Below are 19,696 nucleotides of genomic sequence, written 5' to 3' on the forward strand. Positions count from 1 at the left end.
TTCCAACTCCCATTGTTACAAATTTATTTTTCCTTCTCTCTGCCCTGCTGTTCAAAAACAACGATTGTAAAAGAGTTAAAATGTACATTCTGGAGTATGGTTCCATTGTCTGTCCACATTGACTGATGGGCAAATCTTTTATCTCACAATATGTATCAATTAAACAGGAGGTGTGAATTTCTTGCTGCTGACTCGGTTACTTTTTTCTATATGTTGAGGTAAAAATAGTAATTTCAAATCCCAGTTGATTTGTTTATTTTTTTAGCACCCATTGATTTGTTTATTCCACATGAGTCTCTTTCTGTGATCAGATGCATCCAATAGAGCGCCATGCATCATCCGTTTTTAAAAAAAGTATTTAGTCCATAAAAGGTCATAGGTATAACAATCAGACACTAGACATTATAATTCAATAAATTATATGTACCACTATCGTAGCATCTCCCAATCATAAAGAATCAATACAAACAATGCTTCGTGTAGTGGCTCAGTGGTTAGCACTGCTGCCCCACAGTTCCAGGGACGTGAGTTTGATTCCAGACTTGGGTGACTGTCTGCGTGGACTTTGCACATTCTCCCTGTGTCTGCGTGGATTTTCTCCAATGCTCCGGTTTCTTACCACAACCTAAAGACATGCAGGTTAGGTGAGTTGGCCATGCTAAATTGCCCATAGTGTTCAGAGATGTAGGTTAGGTGCATTAATCAGCGTAAATTTAGAGTGATAAGGTAGGGGAATGAGTCTGGGTGGGTAACTCTTTGGAGGGTCATTGTGGACTCATTAGGCCAAATGGTCCGTTTCCACACAGTAGGGATTCTATGAAGTTTAATATAAAGTAATAGTACAGACTTGGAATGAACAAACACACACATTCTGTGTTCACTGTCTTCAGTTTTACCCAGATTCAAACCCTTCTTTGCAAGAAACACACAGACCTGTTCTGTGTGCTGTGGCCTCTCCCAAAGCTTTCGACATTCACTACCCAATTCCCAGATTCCACCCATTAGATTCAAGAATTTTTACAAATTTGAACTGTCGGATTTTCAGGTTGGTTAATCTGAGGTTTGCCTCTTGTAGGATACCTCCAATATGAATCCTGTACTCCTCCTTTCATTTAGGGTCATAGAGTCAGAGAGATGTACAGCACGGAAACAGACCCTTCAGTCCAACTTGTCCATGCAGGCCAGAAAACCCAACCCAATCTAGTCCCACCTGCCAGCACCTGGCCTATATCCCTCTAAACCCTTCCTATTCATATACCCATCCAAATGTCTCTTAAATGTAGCAATTGTACCAGGCTCCATCACTTCCTCTGGCAGCTCATTCCATACATGTACCACTCTCTGAGTGAAAAAGTTGCCTCTTACGTCTCTTTTATATCTTTCCCCTCTCACAGTAAACCTATGCCCTCTAGTTCTGGACTCCCCTACCCCAGGGAAAAACTTTGTCTATTTATCCTATTCCGGCACCTCACCTGTGCCTAAGGATAATACAAATATCTCAGCAAGAGGCCCAGAAATCACTTCCCTAGCTTCCCACAGAGTTCTACGGTACACCTGATCAGGTCCTGGGGATTTATCCACCTTTATGAGTTACAAGCCTAGCACTTCCTCCTCTGTAATATGGACATTTTTCAAGATGTCACCATCTATTTCCTTACATTCTATATCTTCAATATCCTTTTCCACAGTAAATACTGATGCAAAACACACGTTTAGTATCTGCCCCATCTCCTTCGGCTCCACACAAAGGTCGCCTTGCTGATCTTTGAGGGGCCCTGTTCTCTCCCTAATGAATTTGTAAAAACCCTTTGGATTCTCCTTAACTCTATTTGCCAAAGCTATCTCATGTCCCCTTTTTGCCCTCCTGATTTCTCTCTTGAGTACACACCTACTGCTTTTATACTCATCTAAGGATTCACTTGACCTATCCTGTCTATACCTGACATATGCTTCCTTTTTCTTAACCAACCTCAATATTTCTTTCGTCATCCAGCATTCCCTATACCTACCAGCCTTTCCTTTCACCCTAACAAGAATATACTTTCTCTGGACTCTCGTTATCCCATTCCTGAAGGCTTCCCATTTTCCAGCCATCCCTTTAACTGCAAACATCTGCTCCCAGTCAGCTTTTGAAAGTTCTTGCCTAATACAGGGTAACCTCGAATATCTGAATATCAATTATGTGAAAACCGGATTATCCGAAGAAGATCTTGAAGTCCCAACAGAAACATGACATACATCAAAGACGTGTGTCCAACACTGATCACGTCTTTTATCGGCAGTGATCTACAGTCCTGCCGAGAATGGTCCTGGACTGATGAGAGCGCAGGCACTGTCTCTAAATGACTGACCTCCCACCCCCTCCCTCTCTTTTCATTCACTTTCCCTGGAGTTCTGCACAAGCGTGTATCCTAATCACCTCTTCCCCGGATAACCTCTCCAACATTGACCTGTACAGGGCAGAGTTGGAACCTATTAAAAGGTTGCTATTTGGAGACTCACCCTTCAAAAGGCAGTAGCAGCACCAGTCTTGTTGTTGGTGTGGAGTCTGACTGCACCGGAGAGGGGGTGGGTGGGGGGGGGGGGGAGGGAACGGTGATATTGGGAATGGACAGGGGGCAGGCTGGGGGTGGGGTTGGACGGGGTTTGGGGGCGTGGGTAGGGGGTGGGGTTTGATGGGGTTTGGGGGCAGGGTTGTAAGGAGTTTAGAGGGGCGGGTGGTGGGCGATGTTGGACGAGCTTTGGGGGGTGGGCACTGTTGGATGGGGTTTGGGGGGATTACGTGGTGTTGGATGGGGTTTGGGGGGTGGTCGCTGTTGGATGGTGTTCAGAGGGTGGGTGGTGTGCAGTGTTGGATGGGGTTTGGGGGTGGGCCCTGTTGGATGGGGTTTGGGGTGTGGGCGCTGTTGGATGGGGTTTGGGGGGTGGGTGGTGTGTGGTGTTGGAGGGGGTTTGATGGGGCATACAGTATTGAATGGGGTTTGGGGGGAGCGGGCGGTGGGCAGTATTGGACAGGGTTTCGGGAGATGGGTTTGGACAGGGTTTGGGGGCGGGGTTGGATGGGGTTTGGGGGTGGATGGTGTGCGGTGTTGGATGGAGTTGGGGGTGGGCAGTGGGTGGTGTTGGATGGGGTTTGGGGGATGGGCGGTGTTGGATGGGGTGGGGGGGGGGGGGAAACACTGTCCGATAGGGTTTGGGGGGCGGACAGTGTTGGATTGGGTTTGGGGGGATGGGCAGTCTTGGGTGGGGTTTGGCGCGGCAGACAGAGTTAGATTGGGTTTGGGGGGCGGACGGTGTTGGATGGGATTTGGGGGACGGACAGTGTTGGATGGGGTTTGGGGGGAGGTCAGTGTTGGATGTGGTTTGGGGGGGGCGGACGGTGTTGGATGGGGTTTGGGGGGAGGTCAGCGTTGGATGTGGTTTGGGGTTGGGCGGTGTTGAATGGGGTTTGGGGAGTGGATGGTGTTGGATGGGGTTTGGGGAGTGGACGGTGTTGGATGGGGTTTGGGGGTGGATGGTGTTGGATGGGGTTTGGGGGTGGATGGTGTTGGATGGGGTTTGGGGGAGCAGATGGTGTTGAATGGGGTTTGGGGGGACAGAAGGTGTTGGACAGGGTTTGGGGGAGCACCTGGTGTTTAATGGGGTTTGGGGGGCTGGGTGGTTTTGGGTGGGGTTTGAGGGGGCGGACGGTGTTGGATGGGGTTTCGATGGGGTTTGGATGGGGGGGTCAGGCGGTGGATGGTGTTGGGTGCCGGTGAGGCCTCGTACGTGCTGTGCTGCTCCTAATCTCCTGAATGGGGAGCAGACTTAATAGAAAACTCTGAGCCTCAGAGGAAAGGCACTGAATCGATTAACTGAATAATCCATTATCCGAATAAAATAGCGTCCGCCCATCTCGTTCGGATAGTCAAGGTTTCCCTGTACCTTCAAAACTGGCCTTCCTCCAACTTAGAACTTCAACTTTTAGATCTGGTCTACCCTTTTCCATCACTATTTTAAAACCAATAGAATTATGGTCGCTGGCCCCAAACTGCTCCCCTGCTGACACCTCAGTCACCTGCCCTGCCTTATTTCCCAAGAGTAGGCCAAGTTTTGCACCTTCTCGAATAGGTACATCCACATACTGCATCAAAAATTTTCTTGTTTACACTTAACAAATTCCTCTCCATCTAAACCCTTAACACTATGGCAGTCCTAGTCGATTTTTGGAAAGTTAAAATCCCCTACCATAACCACCCTATTATTCTTACAGATAACTGAGATCTCCCTACAAACTTGTTTCTCAATTTCACTCTGACTATTAGGGGGTCTACAATACAATCTCAATAACGTAATCATCCCTTTCTTATTTCTCAGTTCCACCCAAATAACTTCCCTGGATGTATTTCCAGGAATATCCTCCCCCAGCACAGCTGCAATGCTATCCCTTATCAAAAATGCCACTTCCCCATCTCTCTTGCCTCCCTTTCTGTCCTTCCTGTTGCATTTGTATCCTGGAACATTAAGGTGCTAGTCCTGCCCATCCCTGAGCCATGTTTCTGTAATTGCTATGATATCCCAATCCCATGTTCGTAACCATGCCCTGAGTTCATCTGCCTTCCCTGTTAGGCCCCTTGCATTGAAATAAATGCAGTTTAATTTATCAGTCCTACCTTGTTTTCTGCTTTGTCCCTGCCTGCCCTGACTGTTTGACTCGCTTTAGTTCTCAACTGTACCAGTCTCAGATTGATCTCTTTCCTCACTATCTCCCTGGGTCCCACCTCCCCCCACCTTACTCATTTAAATGCTCCTGAGCAGCTCTAGCAAGGCTCCCTGCCAGTATATTAGTCTCCTTCCAATTTAGATGCAATCCGCCCTTTTTGTACAGGTCACTTTTACCCCAAAACAGCTTCCAATGATCCAAAAATGCGAATCCTCCCATACACCAGTTAGTCAGCCATGCATTCTATCTTCCCATTCCTGTTCTCACTAGCTCGTAGCACTAACCTCACATCAATTGACTTGATTTGACTAGTTGAGATTTGAGACCTTTGTTGCTTAAGGGTGTTTCTGTGTTTAACTCATTGATATGCCCTGACCAGTTTCTGCTGTGGGAACATGTTCCCTTTCCTTCTCCCTTTGAATTTCCCCTAACCTGTTCCACTCTCTCTGCAGCACTACTGCCACCCGGTGGTTGTTCATGCTCCCTTGTGGCTCATCCACTGTGGGATGTAACCTTTACTTTTTCCTACCCTGTCTCAGAACTCCACTGATCAGAGTTCCTAATTCTAATCTGTCATCTTTTGCCACCTTCAGTTATTCATTCTTGTCTTCGTTTATGACCACTCGCCCAACTGTAGCCCTGAACCTTTCCAATTCCACTGCATTGTCCTTGGCCATCACCTGATGTAGAAACAGTGCTTCGGAAAGTTATGATTCCAAATAAACCTGTTGGACTATAACTTGGTGTTGTGTGATTTTTTAACTTTGTCCTTGGCCCTGTTTATCTGAAGTGACGCTTGCTCCACCACCTTAAGCCTTATGGGTTTTAATGGTGCCGAATCTCATTCACTTTATGGACTCTCTGCCACTTACTGCTGGCTTCACCATTCTTTCCAGCCTCTTTGGGCCTTGCTTTCCTGGTTGGCAGGCATATTTTGTTATCTGTCGAGAGTGTGGTGCTGGAAAAGCACAGCAGGTCAGGCAGCATCCAAGGAGCAGGAAAATCGATGTTTCCAGCAAAAGCCCTTCATCAGGAATGAATTTGGGCTTTTGCCTGAAATGTTAATTTCCCTGCTTCTCGGATGCTGCCTGACCTGTGCTTTCCCAGCACCACACTCTTGACTCTTAATCTCCAGCATCTGCAGTCCTCACTTTCGCTTATATTTTGTACCTGGCAACTCATACATCAAGAAGATCTCCATTGCCAACTCTGACAAGCTTAGGACTAGCCCCACTGCTGCCAGACTCATAACAACTTCACTCTCTGAGTAAACTTTAACCAGTGGCATCTCTATGCTCTTTGTCATGAGCCCTTTTACCAGAGCACTAGAATATAATTTGCAGCAGGTGGAAAATCTTTTATTTTCCCGCTAAAAAGGTCTGTGAGTTTGCAGTTTCTCAAAGCACGCTAAGTTTTTTCTCTGACTGTGCAAACCAGTCATTAGTGACCATTCCTTTAGACACAAACTCCCGCCAACCATCCTTGCACATGAAAGCGTATGGAGTAAAAGCAAGAGATGGGCATTTGGTAAAGATGTTTGTTTGAAGAATGAGTGCAGATACAATGGGGATTGAGAGTATGGTGCTGGAAAAGCACAGCCAATCAGACAGCATCCAAGGAACATGAAAATTGATGTTTCAAGCATAAGCCATTCATCAGGAGTGAGGCTTGTGGGCCAAGGGGGCTGAGAGATAAATGAGAGCTGAGGTTGGGGAGGGGGGGGGTGGTGAGTGAGACTGAAGAGAAGGTAGCTAAGAGTGCGGTAGGTAGATGAAGGTAGGGGTGAAGGTGATAGGGCGGAGAGGAGGGTGGAGCAGACAGATGGGAAGGGAGGTGGACAGGTAGGACTGTTCAAGGGGGTGGTGCCGAGTTGGAAGGTTGATCTGGGAGAAGGTGGGGGGAGGGGAAATGTGCTTGGAAGGTCCAGAGGTGGAAGATGAGGCGTTCATCCTTTAGGCAGCGGGTGGTTTGGCGATGGAGGAGGCCCAGGACCTGCATGTCCTTGGGGGTACAATGGGCTGAGTGCTATAACAGTTCTGTGATTCCATGGCCAACTGTTACACCTGAGCAGAAACTGACCACCTTTACTACTACTGACACTACTCTTGCCATTTGGCTTTCTAGGAATGCTGGTCCCATTCATTCTCCTTCGCATGATCTGGTTTCCCACAGTGGAAGCAAATGGGCCAGTTTTCCACCTGGCTCCACGTAGGTCTTTTCCTGTTGTGTCTGTACCTGCCAATGAAGAGCGGGCTGCTTAATCTACTCAAATTCCTGGTATGTTTGATCAGGCCATTTCTTGAGGATATGGATGTTTGTCTGGTATACTTCCAGCACTAACTGGTAGATATTCAGAATAGCCCATTTTACTTACTGATGATGGGTAGCACTCTCCTCAAGTCAGAGACAGTAAATTTTGTCAATGTTCCCTGTCAGTCTACTCTGTAATATTACTTTCCACCGCTGGCCTGAATACTTTAACCGCTGTGCTGACCTTTCAGAAGAGGCTTATGTGAGGATGAGGCATGAAGGCTCAGTTAAGGGGCTTGAGAGTTACAAGTTAGCCAGAAAAGATCTAAAGAGAGGGCTATGAAGAGGCAGGAGGGGACATGAAAAGTTGATGGCAGATAGGACCAAGGAAAACCCGAAGGCCTTCTATAGGTGTATCAGGAATAAAAGAATGACTAGAATAAGATTAGCGCCAATCAAAGACAGTAGTGGAAAGTTGTGTGTGGAATCTGAGGACATAGGGGAAGCCCTTAATGGATACTTTTCCTCAGTATTCACATCGGAAAAGGGCAATGTTAGTGAGAATATGGAGATGCAGGCTACAAGATTAGATGGAATTGTGGTTGACAAAGAGGAGGTTTTAGGAATTTTGGAAGATCTGTAAATAGATAAGACCCCTGGGCCAGCTGGGATTTATCCTCGGATTCTCTGGAAAGCTAGGGAGGAGATTACAGACCCTTTGGCTTTGAGCTTTACATCATCATTGTCGACAGGAGTAGTGACAGGAGACTGGAGAATAACAAATGTTGTTCCCTTGTTTAAGAAGGGGAGTCAGGACAACCCTGGTAATTATAGGCCAGTGAGCCTGACTTCAGTTGTGGTTAAGGTGTTGGTAAAGGTTATAAAAGATAGGATTTATAATCATCTGGAAAGGAATAATTTGATTAGGGATATTCAACATGGTTTTGTGAAGGATAGGTCATGCCTCACTAACCTTATTGAGTTCTTCGAAAAGGTGACAAAACAGGTGGATGAAGGTAAAGCGGTTGATGTGGTGTATCTGGATTTCAGTAAGGTGTTTGATAAGGTTCCATATGGTAGGCTATTGCACAAAATATGGAGTTCAGGATTGAAGGTGATTTAGTGGTTTGGATCAGACAGTGGATAGCTGAAAGAAGACAGGGTGGTGGTTGATGGGAAATGTTCATCTTGGAGCTCAGTTACTAGTGGTGTGCCGCAAGGATCTGTTTTGGGGCCACTGCTGTTTCTCATTTTTATAAATTATCTGGATATGGTCATAGAAGGATAAGTTAGTAAATTTTGTGGATAGTGCCGAATGATGTTGTGGGTTACAGAGGGACATAGATAAGATGCAGAGCTGTTCTGAGAAGAGGCAAATGGAGTTTAATGTGAAAAGGTAGTTTACTTTTGAAGAAGTAACAGGAATGCAGAGTACCGGGCTAATGGTAAAATTCTTGGCAGTGTAGATGAACAGAGAGATCTTGGTGTCCTGGTGCATAAATCCCTGAAAATTGCCACCCAGGTTGAAAGGGTTGTTAAGAAAGCATGTGGTGTATTGGCATTTATTGGTCAGGGGATTGAGTTTCAGAGCCACGAGGTCATGCTTCAGCTGTACAAGACACTGGTAAGGCTGCATCTGAAGATTGCATACAGTTCTGGTCATCGCATTATTGGAAGGATGTGGAAGCTTTGGAAAGTGTTCAGAGGAGATTTACTAGGATGTTGTCTGGTATGGACAGAAGGCCTTTTGAAGAAAGGCTGAGGGAACTGAGGCTGTTTTTGTTGGAGAGAAGAAGGTTGAGAGGTGAAAAAATTAAGATGTATAAGATAATCAGAGGGTTAGACAGGGTGCACATTGAGAGCCTTTTTCCTTGGATGGTGAAGGCTAACATGAGGGGACATAACTTTAAATTGAGGGATGATAGATTTAGGACAGATATTGGGGCAGTTTCTTTACTCAGAGAAGAGTAGGGGCAGGGAATAGCCTGCCTGCAAACAGTAGTAGACTTGCTGATGTTAAGGGCATTTAAATGGGCATTGGACATACATATGGGTAATAATGGAACGATGTAGGTTAGATGGACATCAGATTAATTTAATAGGTCGGCTCAACATTGAGAGCCTCAGGCCTGTGCTGCGCTGTAATGGTCTGTGTTCTATAACAAAGATGTATCCTTCATCTTCATCAAATTTAGGGATTAACAGAGCAAATGTGAATATTTCAGCCCTTAAAATTGAGTGGCTCCCTTGTCAAAACTACCTTCAGTCTTCCTTCTCAGCTCAAAGTGTTTCAGTTGGATATCTTTCATTTTCCCTTCCCTGGAATTCTTTTTTCTGACCTTTATTCTGAATTCCAATTCTTTTTCTTTTCTATTTCCTGCCACTCTCCCTCTCCTTTCCATTCCTAGAATTGTATTTCACTTTCCAATCTGTGCTGTTTCAATCTTAAATGATTTGTTTCTCTATCTCCAGGATAGATAATTTGCACTTATTTTGCAACTTCTATTTTTTTTCTGTTATCATGCTGAACTCCGCCTAAAAATGCCTAGCTATACCTTTCAAGGACAAGGCTTTTAATTTTTCATCATATTTCATCCTGCTGTATTAAAGTCAAACATTGATATCTTGGTGTTTTTGATCTTAGAAATGCAAGAAAGCCTTCCTTCAGTTTACTTCTTTTAAAAACTGTGTTTGAAGGAATGGTTTATTTTCTTCTACAATGTATTTATTTTTTGAATGTAGGATCTATCTCAAACTCGGAACCCTCAAATCTGTTATGAGGAGGGGAGGAGAGGAAATTGGCTTCCCTCTTTTTAACCTCAGCATAGTCAGTCGCATCAATATATTTTATTCTTTCTTTTTATCATGCAGCTATCAAATAAAATGCAGTTTGCTAGGAAATGAAGAGCCAGTTACCTAGGTTCTTTCTAGTGAATGAAAGATTCATTTTATTATCTACTAACCTTGTGTAAAAAAAATAGTAACAATGTGACATCAGTCACAAAGTGAGGTAATAGGTTTCAAAGGAAGACTGTGGTACAGTCAGTGAAAAGAAAAATTTCGCAGTTAAATCGTCCTTAGAATGTTAGCTATTAGATTGATATCCTGAGACCACATGTTTAAAATTGACTTGAATCCACATTCATAGCCTTTAGTTTATATTGTCTCTCCATATCTTTGTCTAAAAATATGCTACCTTATACTTTACCACACTGAACTTTATCTGCTACATATCCCCCACTCCAACATTTAAATGTTCTTCACTGACCCCCTCACTACTTAAAATGCTTCCAAGATTTTTATTTAACTCATCTGCAAACTTTGAAATTGTCCCTTGCACATCAAATCTGAACCATTTATATAAATAAAAAGAAATAAAGGTCCCAACACTAACTGGAGAACTCTACTACATACTCCCCTCCAATCTGAAAAATGCCTGTCAACTATCACTCTTCATTTCCTATCCCCGAGTCAATCTTGTATCCATCTCACTGTTGTCATTTTTATTCCATGAGCTATAATGTTCCTCACAAGTCTGACCCGCTGTATGAGCACCTTTTGGAAGGTCATGTAAACCACATCAATAGCCTGCCATTATCAACCTTTTCTGTCACCTCTTCAAAAAACTCCAGCAAGTTAGTTAGACATGATTTTCTTCTAACAAATCCTTGCTGCCTATTCTGAATTAACTCCTACTTTTCCCCATGACATTTATTCCTAACCTGAATTATTGATTCTAGAACTGCACCCAACTAATCAAGTGGGGAGTATTCAATAGGTGAAGGACAGGTTTCAGGTTGTCAGGAGATGCATCATTTACCACAGAATGTCCAGCTTCTGATTTGCTGTTATAATCAAAGTGGATTATTCCATTTTGGTCTCTGGACAATTATAACTTCCAAGACATTGCTGTTGGTTAATCAGTGATGATAATGCAAATTGAATGTTCAAAGGGAATGGCTAGATTGTCCTTTGTTGGAAATGGTCATTACTTATCACTTGTGTTATGAATAATACCAAGCATTAATGGTGTCCAGGCCTTTCTACACATGGACATAGATTGTTTCAGTATCTAAATGGTTGAACCCTGTCAACCATCAGCCAGCAGCCTGAGTTCTGATCTTGTGATGGTGAGAAGATTATCAATTGAGCAGTTGAAAGTGGTTGTCCCTGGGACACTGTGTTGCTGCTGCAGTGTCCTGAGGCTGAGATGATCAGCCTCCAGCAACTGCAAGAGAATTTTCCTTCTGATTCCTACTGACTTCAGTTTTGGAATGCTTCTTGAAGTGACCATGTGGCAATAGCACTGGGCTGTTAATCCAGAGATGCAGAGACCAGGTTCAAATCCTGGCAGGCCGATGGTGGAATCTGCCTTCAATTTGGGGCGGCTCGAAGGTTCAGTGGTTGGCACTGCACCCTCACAGCCCCAGGGACCCAGGTTCGATTCCAGCCTTAGGCAACTGCATGTGTGGAGTTTGCATGTTCTCCCACTGTCTGCGTGGATTTCCTCCGGGTGCTCCGGTTTCCTCCCACAGTCCGAAGATGTGCAGGTCAGGTGGACTGGCCATGGAAAATTGTCCATAGTGTTAGGTCCATCATTCAGAGGGAAATGGGTGTGGACCTATTGGGCTGAAGGGCCTGTTTCCACACTGTATGGAATCTAATTTAATCTAATCTAACCTAAACACTTGCCTGAATGCTGCCTTGCTGTTAAGGGCAATCATTCACTTGAACTATGCAATTTAGCTCTTCTATCCATGCTTGGATCAAGGCTGTAATGAGATCAGAATCACATGGCCCTGATGGAACCCAAACTAAGCATCAGTGAGAGGTTGTCACTGAATAAATGTTATTTGATAATACAGTCAACAATTTGTCTATCTCTTTGCTGGTAATCAAGACAAGATTAATTTGTGGATTGTAATTTCCCACATTGTTTCTGTTGTAGTTGTACTATTGTTATCGCCTGGCTGGCAGTATGACAAACCTGGAGCTCAGATTTTCAGCATTCCTAATGGGGTGATGTTTGGGTTTATAGCCTTTGCTATATCATTCACAGATTTCTCAATATAGCATGAAGTGAATTAAATCACTCAAATACTGGTGTCATGATACTGGGACCTGTGGAGGAAACCTAGATGAATCATCCAGTAAAAATGTCTGACCGAAGATTCTGAGGAAACTAGAATGTATAGTTTTAAATCAGAGTTTGGCATGAGAAGAATTTTCAGAGTGACTTTGCATGAGAAGACAGTATCATGTTAAATTCTGAATCCTGCCCAAAATCCCCACATATGAAGAGTAAAGCAAAGCACTTTTGGTGCTAGGTAACATCTACGTTTGTTCAACAATTATGAAACATGTAGCTTTTACTCTGTCCAAGAAAAATAAATGTATCATCTAAAAGATATTTTCCACTTATAATTAAACCTTGCTGGATACAAGATTGGCTTGGTCATAAATTGGTTGTGGAGAGGTGTTTTTCTTACTGGAGGTTTGTGACCAGTGGTGTTCTTCAAGGAACAGTTTAGGGACCTATGTTGTTTGTCATATGTATAAATGATTTGGATGAAAATGTAGGTGATTTGATTAGTAAATTTTTAGATTACACGAAAATTGATGGAATTGTGGATAGCGCGAAAGGATACAGCAGCATATATAGATCATCTGGAAAACCTGGGTGGCGAAATGGCAGGTGGAGTTTAATCTCAATAAGTGTGAGGCAAGGTCACGTGCAAAAGGAAAGTATAAAGGGATCTTTATGTGCAGGTCCAAAGCTCCCTGGGAGTGGCAACATAAATGGATAAAGTGTTTTTTTAAAAAAAGCAAATGGCATGCTTTCAGTCATCAGTTCAGGCAATGAGTTTAAAGTTGAGAAGTCATGTTGCACCTGTATAAAACTTTAGTCAAGCTATATTTGGAGTATTGTGTGCAGTTCTAGTTTTCACAGTAAAGGAAGGATGCGAAGGCTTAGGAGGGGGTGTAAAAGAGATTAACCAGGATATTTCCTGGATTGGAGTATATTAGCTCTAAGGAGAGATTGGATAAACTTGGATCATTTTCATTTGAGTGTCGGAAGCTGAGGGAGGACCTGATCTGAAATATATGAAATTATGAAAGGTATGGATGGGGTGATAACCAGAGTCATTTCCCAGGATGCAATGTCAAATACTTGGGGGCATAAGTTGAATGGAAGTCGGAGAAAATTTAAAGGAGATGAGTGAGGCAAGATTTTTACATAGCGGGTGGGAGGTGCCTGGAACGCACTGTTAGGGGAGGCGGTAGAAGTAGATATGATAGAAATGCTGAAGAGGGATTTAGACAGATATATGAACAGGCAGGAAATAGAAGGATAGAGGCCATGCGCAGGAAGAAGGGTCTAGTTTAGAATGACATCATGATAGGCATAGGCATGGTGGGCCAAAGGTTCTGTTCCTGGGCTGTACTGTTCTAATGTTCAATATGTTCGAATTTTACAGTTATCCAGATTTTTGTAGTTTTGATTTCTGCATTCTTTCTGCATGCAATTTTGCAGTTGGAATACTTTATCATACAGTGTTTAAAGCAGAAGTCTTCTCAAAAGAAAAAGAAAAGGAGCAGCAGACCCCACATGATACCACCGCCTAGACTGGGAGAACCAGGTAAGAATTGACAAGGGAATGAGAGTCTTTTCAGCTTAGTGAAAGGAATCTGGAAAAGGGCAATCAGTTGTTTGACTGTCATATACTGCAGCAAGACTTGAGTTATGAATATCTAAGATTTTGTAGCTGAGGGTATTTCATCAATAAGTTGAATGATCACCTTAGATAGAATAAATTCAACCACAGGGAATCAGACTATATCTGTTTTTGGAAATTGGTTATGAATCCAACTCGTACTGATAGAATGAAACTCTCATTTACAATTGGCTATAAGAGCACGAGCCAAATATGTCATTGAATAGATTCGCCGCAGGAGGAGGCCATTTGGTTAATCAAGTCCAATTTCAAACTAGCTCTTATCAGCATTGTTTCCAAGAGAAAGCTGTCTATTATTTAGCAATTGTGGATAAAGAACTGAATTTTGTTAATACACTAGCTAATATTTTTGTCTAATAAGACCATAAGACAGGAGTGGAACTAAGGTCGTTCGGCCCATCGAATTCACTCTGCCATTTAATCATGGCTGATGGGCATTTCAACTCCACTTACCCGCACTCTCCCCGTAGCCCTTAATTTCTTGCGAGATCAAGAATTTATCAAGGTCTGCCTCGAAGACATTCAACATTCCGGCCTCCACTGTGCTCCATGGCAATGAATTCCACAGGCCCACCACTCTCTGGCTGAAGAAGTGTCTCCTCATTTCCATTCTAAATTAACCGTCTGTCATTCTAAGGCTGTGCCCACAGTTCCTAGTTTCCCCGCCTTATGGAAACAAATTCCCAGCATCCACCCTTTCTAAGCCATACATTTTATGCAATGAACAATCTGTTCTTTTATGCAGTTTTGCTCAATATCTAAGAGGATAGCTAGTTGATGAACAGGAACTGCTTTTTCGAGGTTGGGTAAAGTTTCTTCAGTCAATGATTTTAAGAAGCAATTAAAGTTTGAGTAAACCTATTTCATCCTCGTGTCAACTTGATTGACCAAATTATTAGTTGAGGAAATGGATACACATTAAAGGGGAGTAAGAAGAGCATAGACCACAGCAGCTACTGAAATTTGTGAAGTGGAGCAAGCTTAGTCTTCCCTTAATTTTGGAAAATCAATTTTTCAAAAATAATTTCAAGCTGAGGCTTAAGCATATTTGCCTATATAAGGGTTCAAATTCCTGGCTTGATCCATTACCAGGCATCCTTTTGCATGGGATAGTTGGTTCCTGAAATAAAATAGGAAGCACTGGAAATATTCAACAGATCTGGCAGCGTCTGTGAGAGTAATACAGTTCAATGTTTTGAGTTGAACATGACTTCTATATGGGGAAGTGAGGCTATGAGGTGGGAGACTATGTGAGGGATAGACATAAGAGATGCAGTTAGTTCACAGAGAGACAGGTTAGAGTGGATGGGGAGAAGGAGAGAATTGATAGCAAAAGAAATTTTGTGTCTTATGACCCTGCTCCATGTCTACCTGATGAAGGAACAGCGCTTCAAAATCTAATGCTTCCAAATAAACCTGTTAAGTTATAACCTGGTGTTGTGTGATTTTTAACTTGCCTCTTTATATTACACGTAAATAGATTGAGATTTCAAGTCATATACTTATTAAATAGTTTACTTCATATTGAAACAATGAACAGAATGTCTTACTAGATTTCAGCTGTGTGCATATTTCTGATTCTGTACCCAAGATGGTTATTACTTCTCTGTTATTTTTCCTTCTAGTCAAGCTACCTTGTTTAAAGATTGAGGAATCCCGGTACCATCGCGACTTGTTGAACCTATACTACAGCTCTTTATGCACAGATGTGGTGTTCTTTTCCAAGGATGGACAAGAGATGGCAAGAGCTCACAGGGTTGTGCTGTGCAATGCGAGCCATGTCTTCATGTTTCTGTTTGGCTTGGAGATTGCCAGTCACTCTGGTGAATTACCTGGGAAGGTTGCACATAATTTGTTTGCAATAGACCAAGGGGACACTACATTGAACTCCAGCCAAGCTTCACTTTATAACAGCCAGCCAGTAAGGGTCATCATTTTAGACTCACTGCTCTGTGCCTGCTACTCAGAGGTGTTGAAGTTCATTTACACAGGTATACAGCCTGTACCGCGGAGGACTGATGATGCAGTGCTACCATCCTGAAAGTTATATTTATATTAATTTTCTTGTATAACTTATTTTCTGAAATTGCTGTTCAGTTTATCTATAGTCCCTAAAATTGTGTTCTGGTAACATTACTAAATTGTGATAATATATGAATCAGAAAATAGCAATAGGTAAAACATTAATTTCTCTTTTTGAGATTCAATTATATCCAAATGAATTGACACGCAGCAAACTAAACTCTACGCTGATGACAGCTAGCTTTACTTCTTGCCACTACCTCCATGATTATTGCTTGTTCCAATCTCTGGAGAGACCAATATTGTTTTAAAAAGATATTTGAAGTCTCAGTAACTGACTGAAAGGATCAAATGACATGATTTCAAGTTTTAATAACTTGTAACTTTCCTTTTTCCAACTGATTATTTTCAATTCTTGAGAGGCATTATGTGGGTTCAGGTGTTGTCTGACAAATGTGGTGATACCAGCTAATAGGAGAAAGTCAGGACTGGCAGATGCTGGAGATCAGAGCTGAAAATGTGTTGCTGAAAAAGCGCAGCAGGTCAGGCAGCATCCAAGGAGCAGGAGAATCGATGTTTCGGGCATGAGCCCTTCCTGCTCTTTGGATGCTGCCTGACCTGCTGCGCTTTTCCAGCAGCACATTTTCAGCTCTGATACCAGCTAATATCAGTTTGGAAAGCCTAAATGTTGCAGCATGGGTTTAAATCATAGAACTGGTTATTCTCATAACGATACTAGCAATATTTTAAAAAAACAAACAGAGAAAATTCATATCATATTGCAAAACTTAACCTCACACATTTTACAATTTTCATAGATTATTGAATTGACAGGCATCTCACTGATCAAATACCTTTGAGGGGTTCCTGTGTTACCAGTGATACAATGTGGACCTTTCCATGCAAAACTAAAAATGAGGAGATGAAGAGAACCTTTTTTTCTTTCAGTGAATTGTGTGACTTTGGAACTCTCTGCTTCAGAAGGCATTAGAGTGCGATTGTTGAATATTTTCAGGACAGAGACAGATAGGTTTTTGTCAGGCAGGGGATTCAAGAGTTCTCAAGGTGATGGGAATGTAGAATTTGTAACACCAACAGATCATCCACTTACTCATTAAATCATGGTGTAGAGTCAAGGAACTGAATGTTTTGGCTTCTATATCTTACGTTCCTAACATTTTTTAGGAAGGGTTTGAGGCTGCAGAGCTTTGTCCATTATCCCTATCTCCTTGGGCTGTAATTCAGGTAACTGTGTTCCTGATGCAAAATATAAAAAAACAAATTCCTGTCTTTGGAAATCCAAGCTGTGAATCTGAAATGATGACTCACTCAATTGAGTCAGTTGAGTGTCCAGTATGCTTTGTCCCACTTGGTGTACCAGTCATCCGCTATCAATCCAGTGCATGATTGGCTGGGAATGATGGAACTCCCTGCTTGGGGAAGCACTCCTTCAAACATAGCTAATGTAAAGTTAGTATCTGCTTTCAACTCTAGACTGTTTCTTCTTGCAATGGCAAGTTACTGGGTAATTTGGCAGCATTCGTCAAGATGACTATATTGTAATGCTTCAGAATAATAATTTAATTTTCTTTAGTTTTTTTTATAATTTTAATTTATTAATTTAGTCTTATTATCTCCCACTGGGAGCACAGGGAATTGTAATGTTTCTACCTTAATATTCAAGGTTTAAATGTTGCTGTTGTAGCAGTAAAATTCAAGATGCAAACTTTTCTTGATTCCAACGGTAGAAAATTATGGTTTAAGTGGCACTTGGTTGTCATGATTCTTAGAATGCATTTTATCCTAACAAAACACAAAAAAAAGAGGAAATCATAGAAGAATATTTATACTCAAGCCAATGTTTTCATCAATAATCATATCTATTGGAGTAAAATATATTCTTTTTTTCTACTTCTTATAAGTGCTGTGGAATTTGATCCAAAATATTGAGATAAAGTGATTATATTTGTAGGAAGGGACCTATTCTCTACAAATAAAACACATACCATTTTTGAATTATGCTAAAGCTTGGGGAGACGTTAGCACATGCTTTCTTCAAGGTCAATCAGAGTTGACTTATCAACCGCGCAGAACCCTGCTCTCTTGTAGTAGAAATTGTTGTGATCATTTGAAATTTGGCATTCTTGCATTTGTCCTGATGAGTACATGATGAAAAGTTTCAGCAACATGCTAATATCAAGTATATTCATGGCTGGGTTATATTTTGTTTTCATTCAACAAGAGAGTCAAGGTTATGGAAAGCATTCAGGAAAGGGAAATCAAAGTACAATCTTGTCACCATAATCTTATGGCAGACGAGGCTTGAGTGGCCAAATAGTCTATTCCTGCTCCTAGCTCTTGTGCTGTTGTAGTTCTCTTTTCAGCCACATTCAATATTTAAAGTTTACAAAGATGCAAGTTTGTAAATCATGCCTGGTAACCACCTTGTTATGAACATCATTTTATCTGCTACTATAGGCACTAACTGCTGGGAGGAACTAAAATCAGTTCTCTGGAAGAAGCTTAAAAACCTAGAACAAGTGAAACATGTGATGGAAACAGTCAAACTGCTGTTCAAATGCAACGCTAAGGTAGGTAGTCAAATAATGTAGTGTCAAATTCACAGGCAGGAATAAGGAACACTTTTTAAAAATCATATTAAGGCATTTAATTATTTGTTAAAGACATGAAGATGCTAATGATATAATGTTACAGAGTAACATGGAATGTTTCAATATATGCCCAAAGATGTGCAGGGCAGGTGAATTGGCCATGCTAAATTGCCCATACTGCTAGGTGCATTAGTCAGAGGGAAATGGGTCTGGGTGGGTTACTCTTTGGAGGGACGGTGTGGACTTGTTGGGCCGAAGGGCCTGTTTCCAAACTGTGGGAAATCTCAGCTAATCTCCCAAGTATGTTCATGTTTAACATTTGTCAGAAGCTGAGCTCCTAAATTCTTTCGTACAGAAAAGTGGTGAGTGGGAGAAAGGTGTTTGATAAAGAAATAGGATTAATCAGTGGATAAATAGCCAACTCTTGTCATGTATGCTCTGATATTTATTTATTCATGAAATGTGGATGCTGCTGGCAAAGTCAGCATTTATTATTCACCCTAATTACCCTGGGGAAAACGATGCTGTGCTGGTATGGTGGAATTTGAGTTGGAATCGGCCACAGAGCCAAATGGGTTGGAGAAGGGGAGGAGTTCCTGCAGATCTTAAAAATTGGACCTTATTATAATTTTTTGAACTTGATTCCCACCTGACAATCAGCCAAGTTGGTAATTCTGTCATTTGTGGTAAGGCCAAGCCTGCAGCAAGAGGTCACAGCCAGAGAGCCTTGGGGATGAACTACAACAAGCATTAGGAGCAGGCAGTTGATAATGCTGGATCAGTGAACAAGTGCAGGAGGGGAAAGAGAAACACTGTGATCAAGGGGGAGAGAGGCAGGCATTGGACAGGGGCCAGGTGAAGATACTAATTACAGTGAGATACTCAGATGTCCTGCTATTAGCCAATGTAAAAGTGGTAGCAATCTTTGATTCCTCCATGACCTTCTCTCAACTACTGTTAGACTAGTGGATTATAATCACAGCCTAAATCTGAGGTTATCCAATTAATTAATTTCATAAGTTAAATGAAAAGAAACTATATGGGCATTTTTTTCTCATAAATTGCAACAAATGTGATTGCTTTCTTACAATTTCAATGTGAATCATTTCAATTTGCAACTATGGTAAGTCTTCAGTTTAAGTCAACCTTGGCTTAGAGAAAAGATTTGCTAGAGTTTGCACCTACACATTATAATGGCATGACAGCAATAGCAAAAACAATTACTTTTATGTAGGGACTTTAGCATAATGAAACATTCCAAGATGCTATTGTGAAACAAAGTATAATACTGAATCATATAAGGAGGTGTTAACTCAGATGTCCCAAAGGGACATTGGTCAAAAAGATGTGTCCTGACAGAAGGGAAGTGAAGC

General features: G+C 42.1%; 1 protein-coding gene across 1 annotated transcript in view; it reads left to right on the top strand.

Annotated features, from left to right (window-relative positions):
* The window catches only part of rhobtb3 (Rho related BTB domain containing 3), a 135,712-nt gene that overhangs the window by 100,936 nt on the left and 15,080 nt on the right, over positions 1-19,696 (top strand). Inside the window, exons 5-7 of the mRNA XM_060841371.1 lie at positions 13,488-13,593; positions 15,315-15,680; positions 18,190-18,302. Coding sequence (XP_060697354.1) covers positions 13,488-13,593; positions 15,315-15,680; positions 18,190-18,302 — 585 coding nt within the window. The remainder of the gene's footprint in view (positions 1-13,487; positions 13,594-15,314; positions 15,681-18,189; positions 18,303-19,696) is intronic.

Source organism: Hemiscyllium ocellatum, chromosome 2, assembly GCF_020745735.1.
Source record: "Hemiscyllium ocellatum isolate sHemOce1 chromosome 2, sHemOce1.pat.X.cur, whole genome shotgun sequence".
NCBI lineage: Eukaryota > Metazoa > Chordata > Chondrichthyes > Orectolobiformes > Hemiscylliidae > Hemiscyllium > Hemiscyllium ocellatum.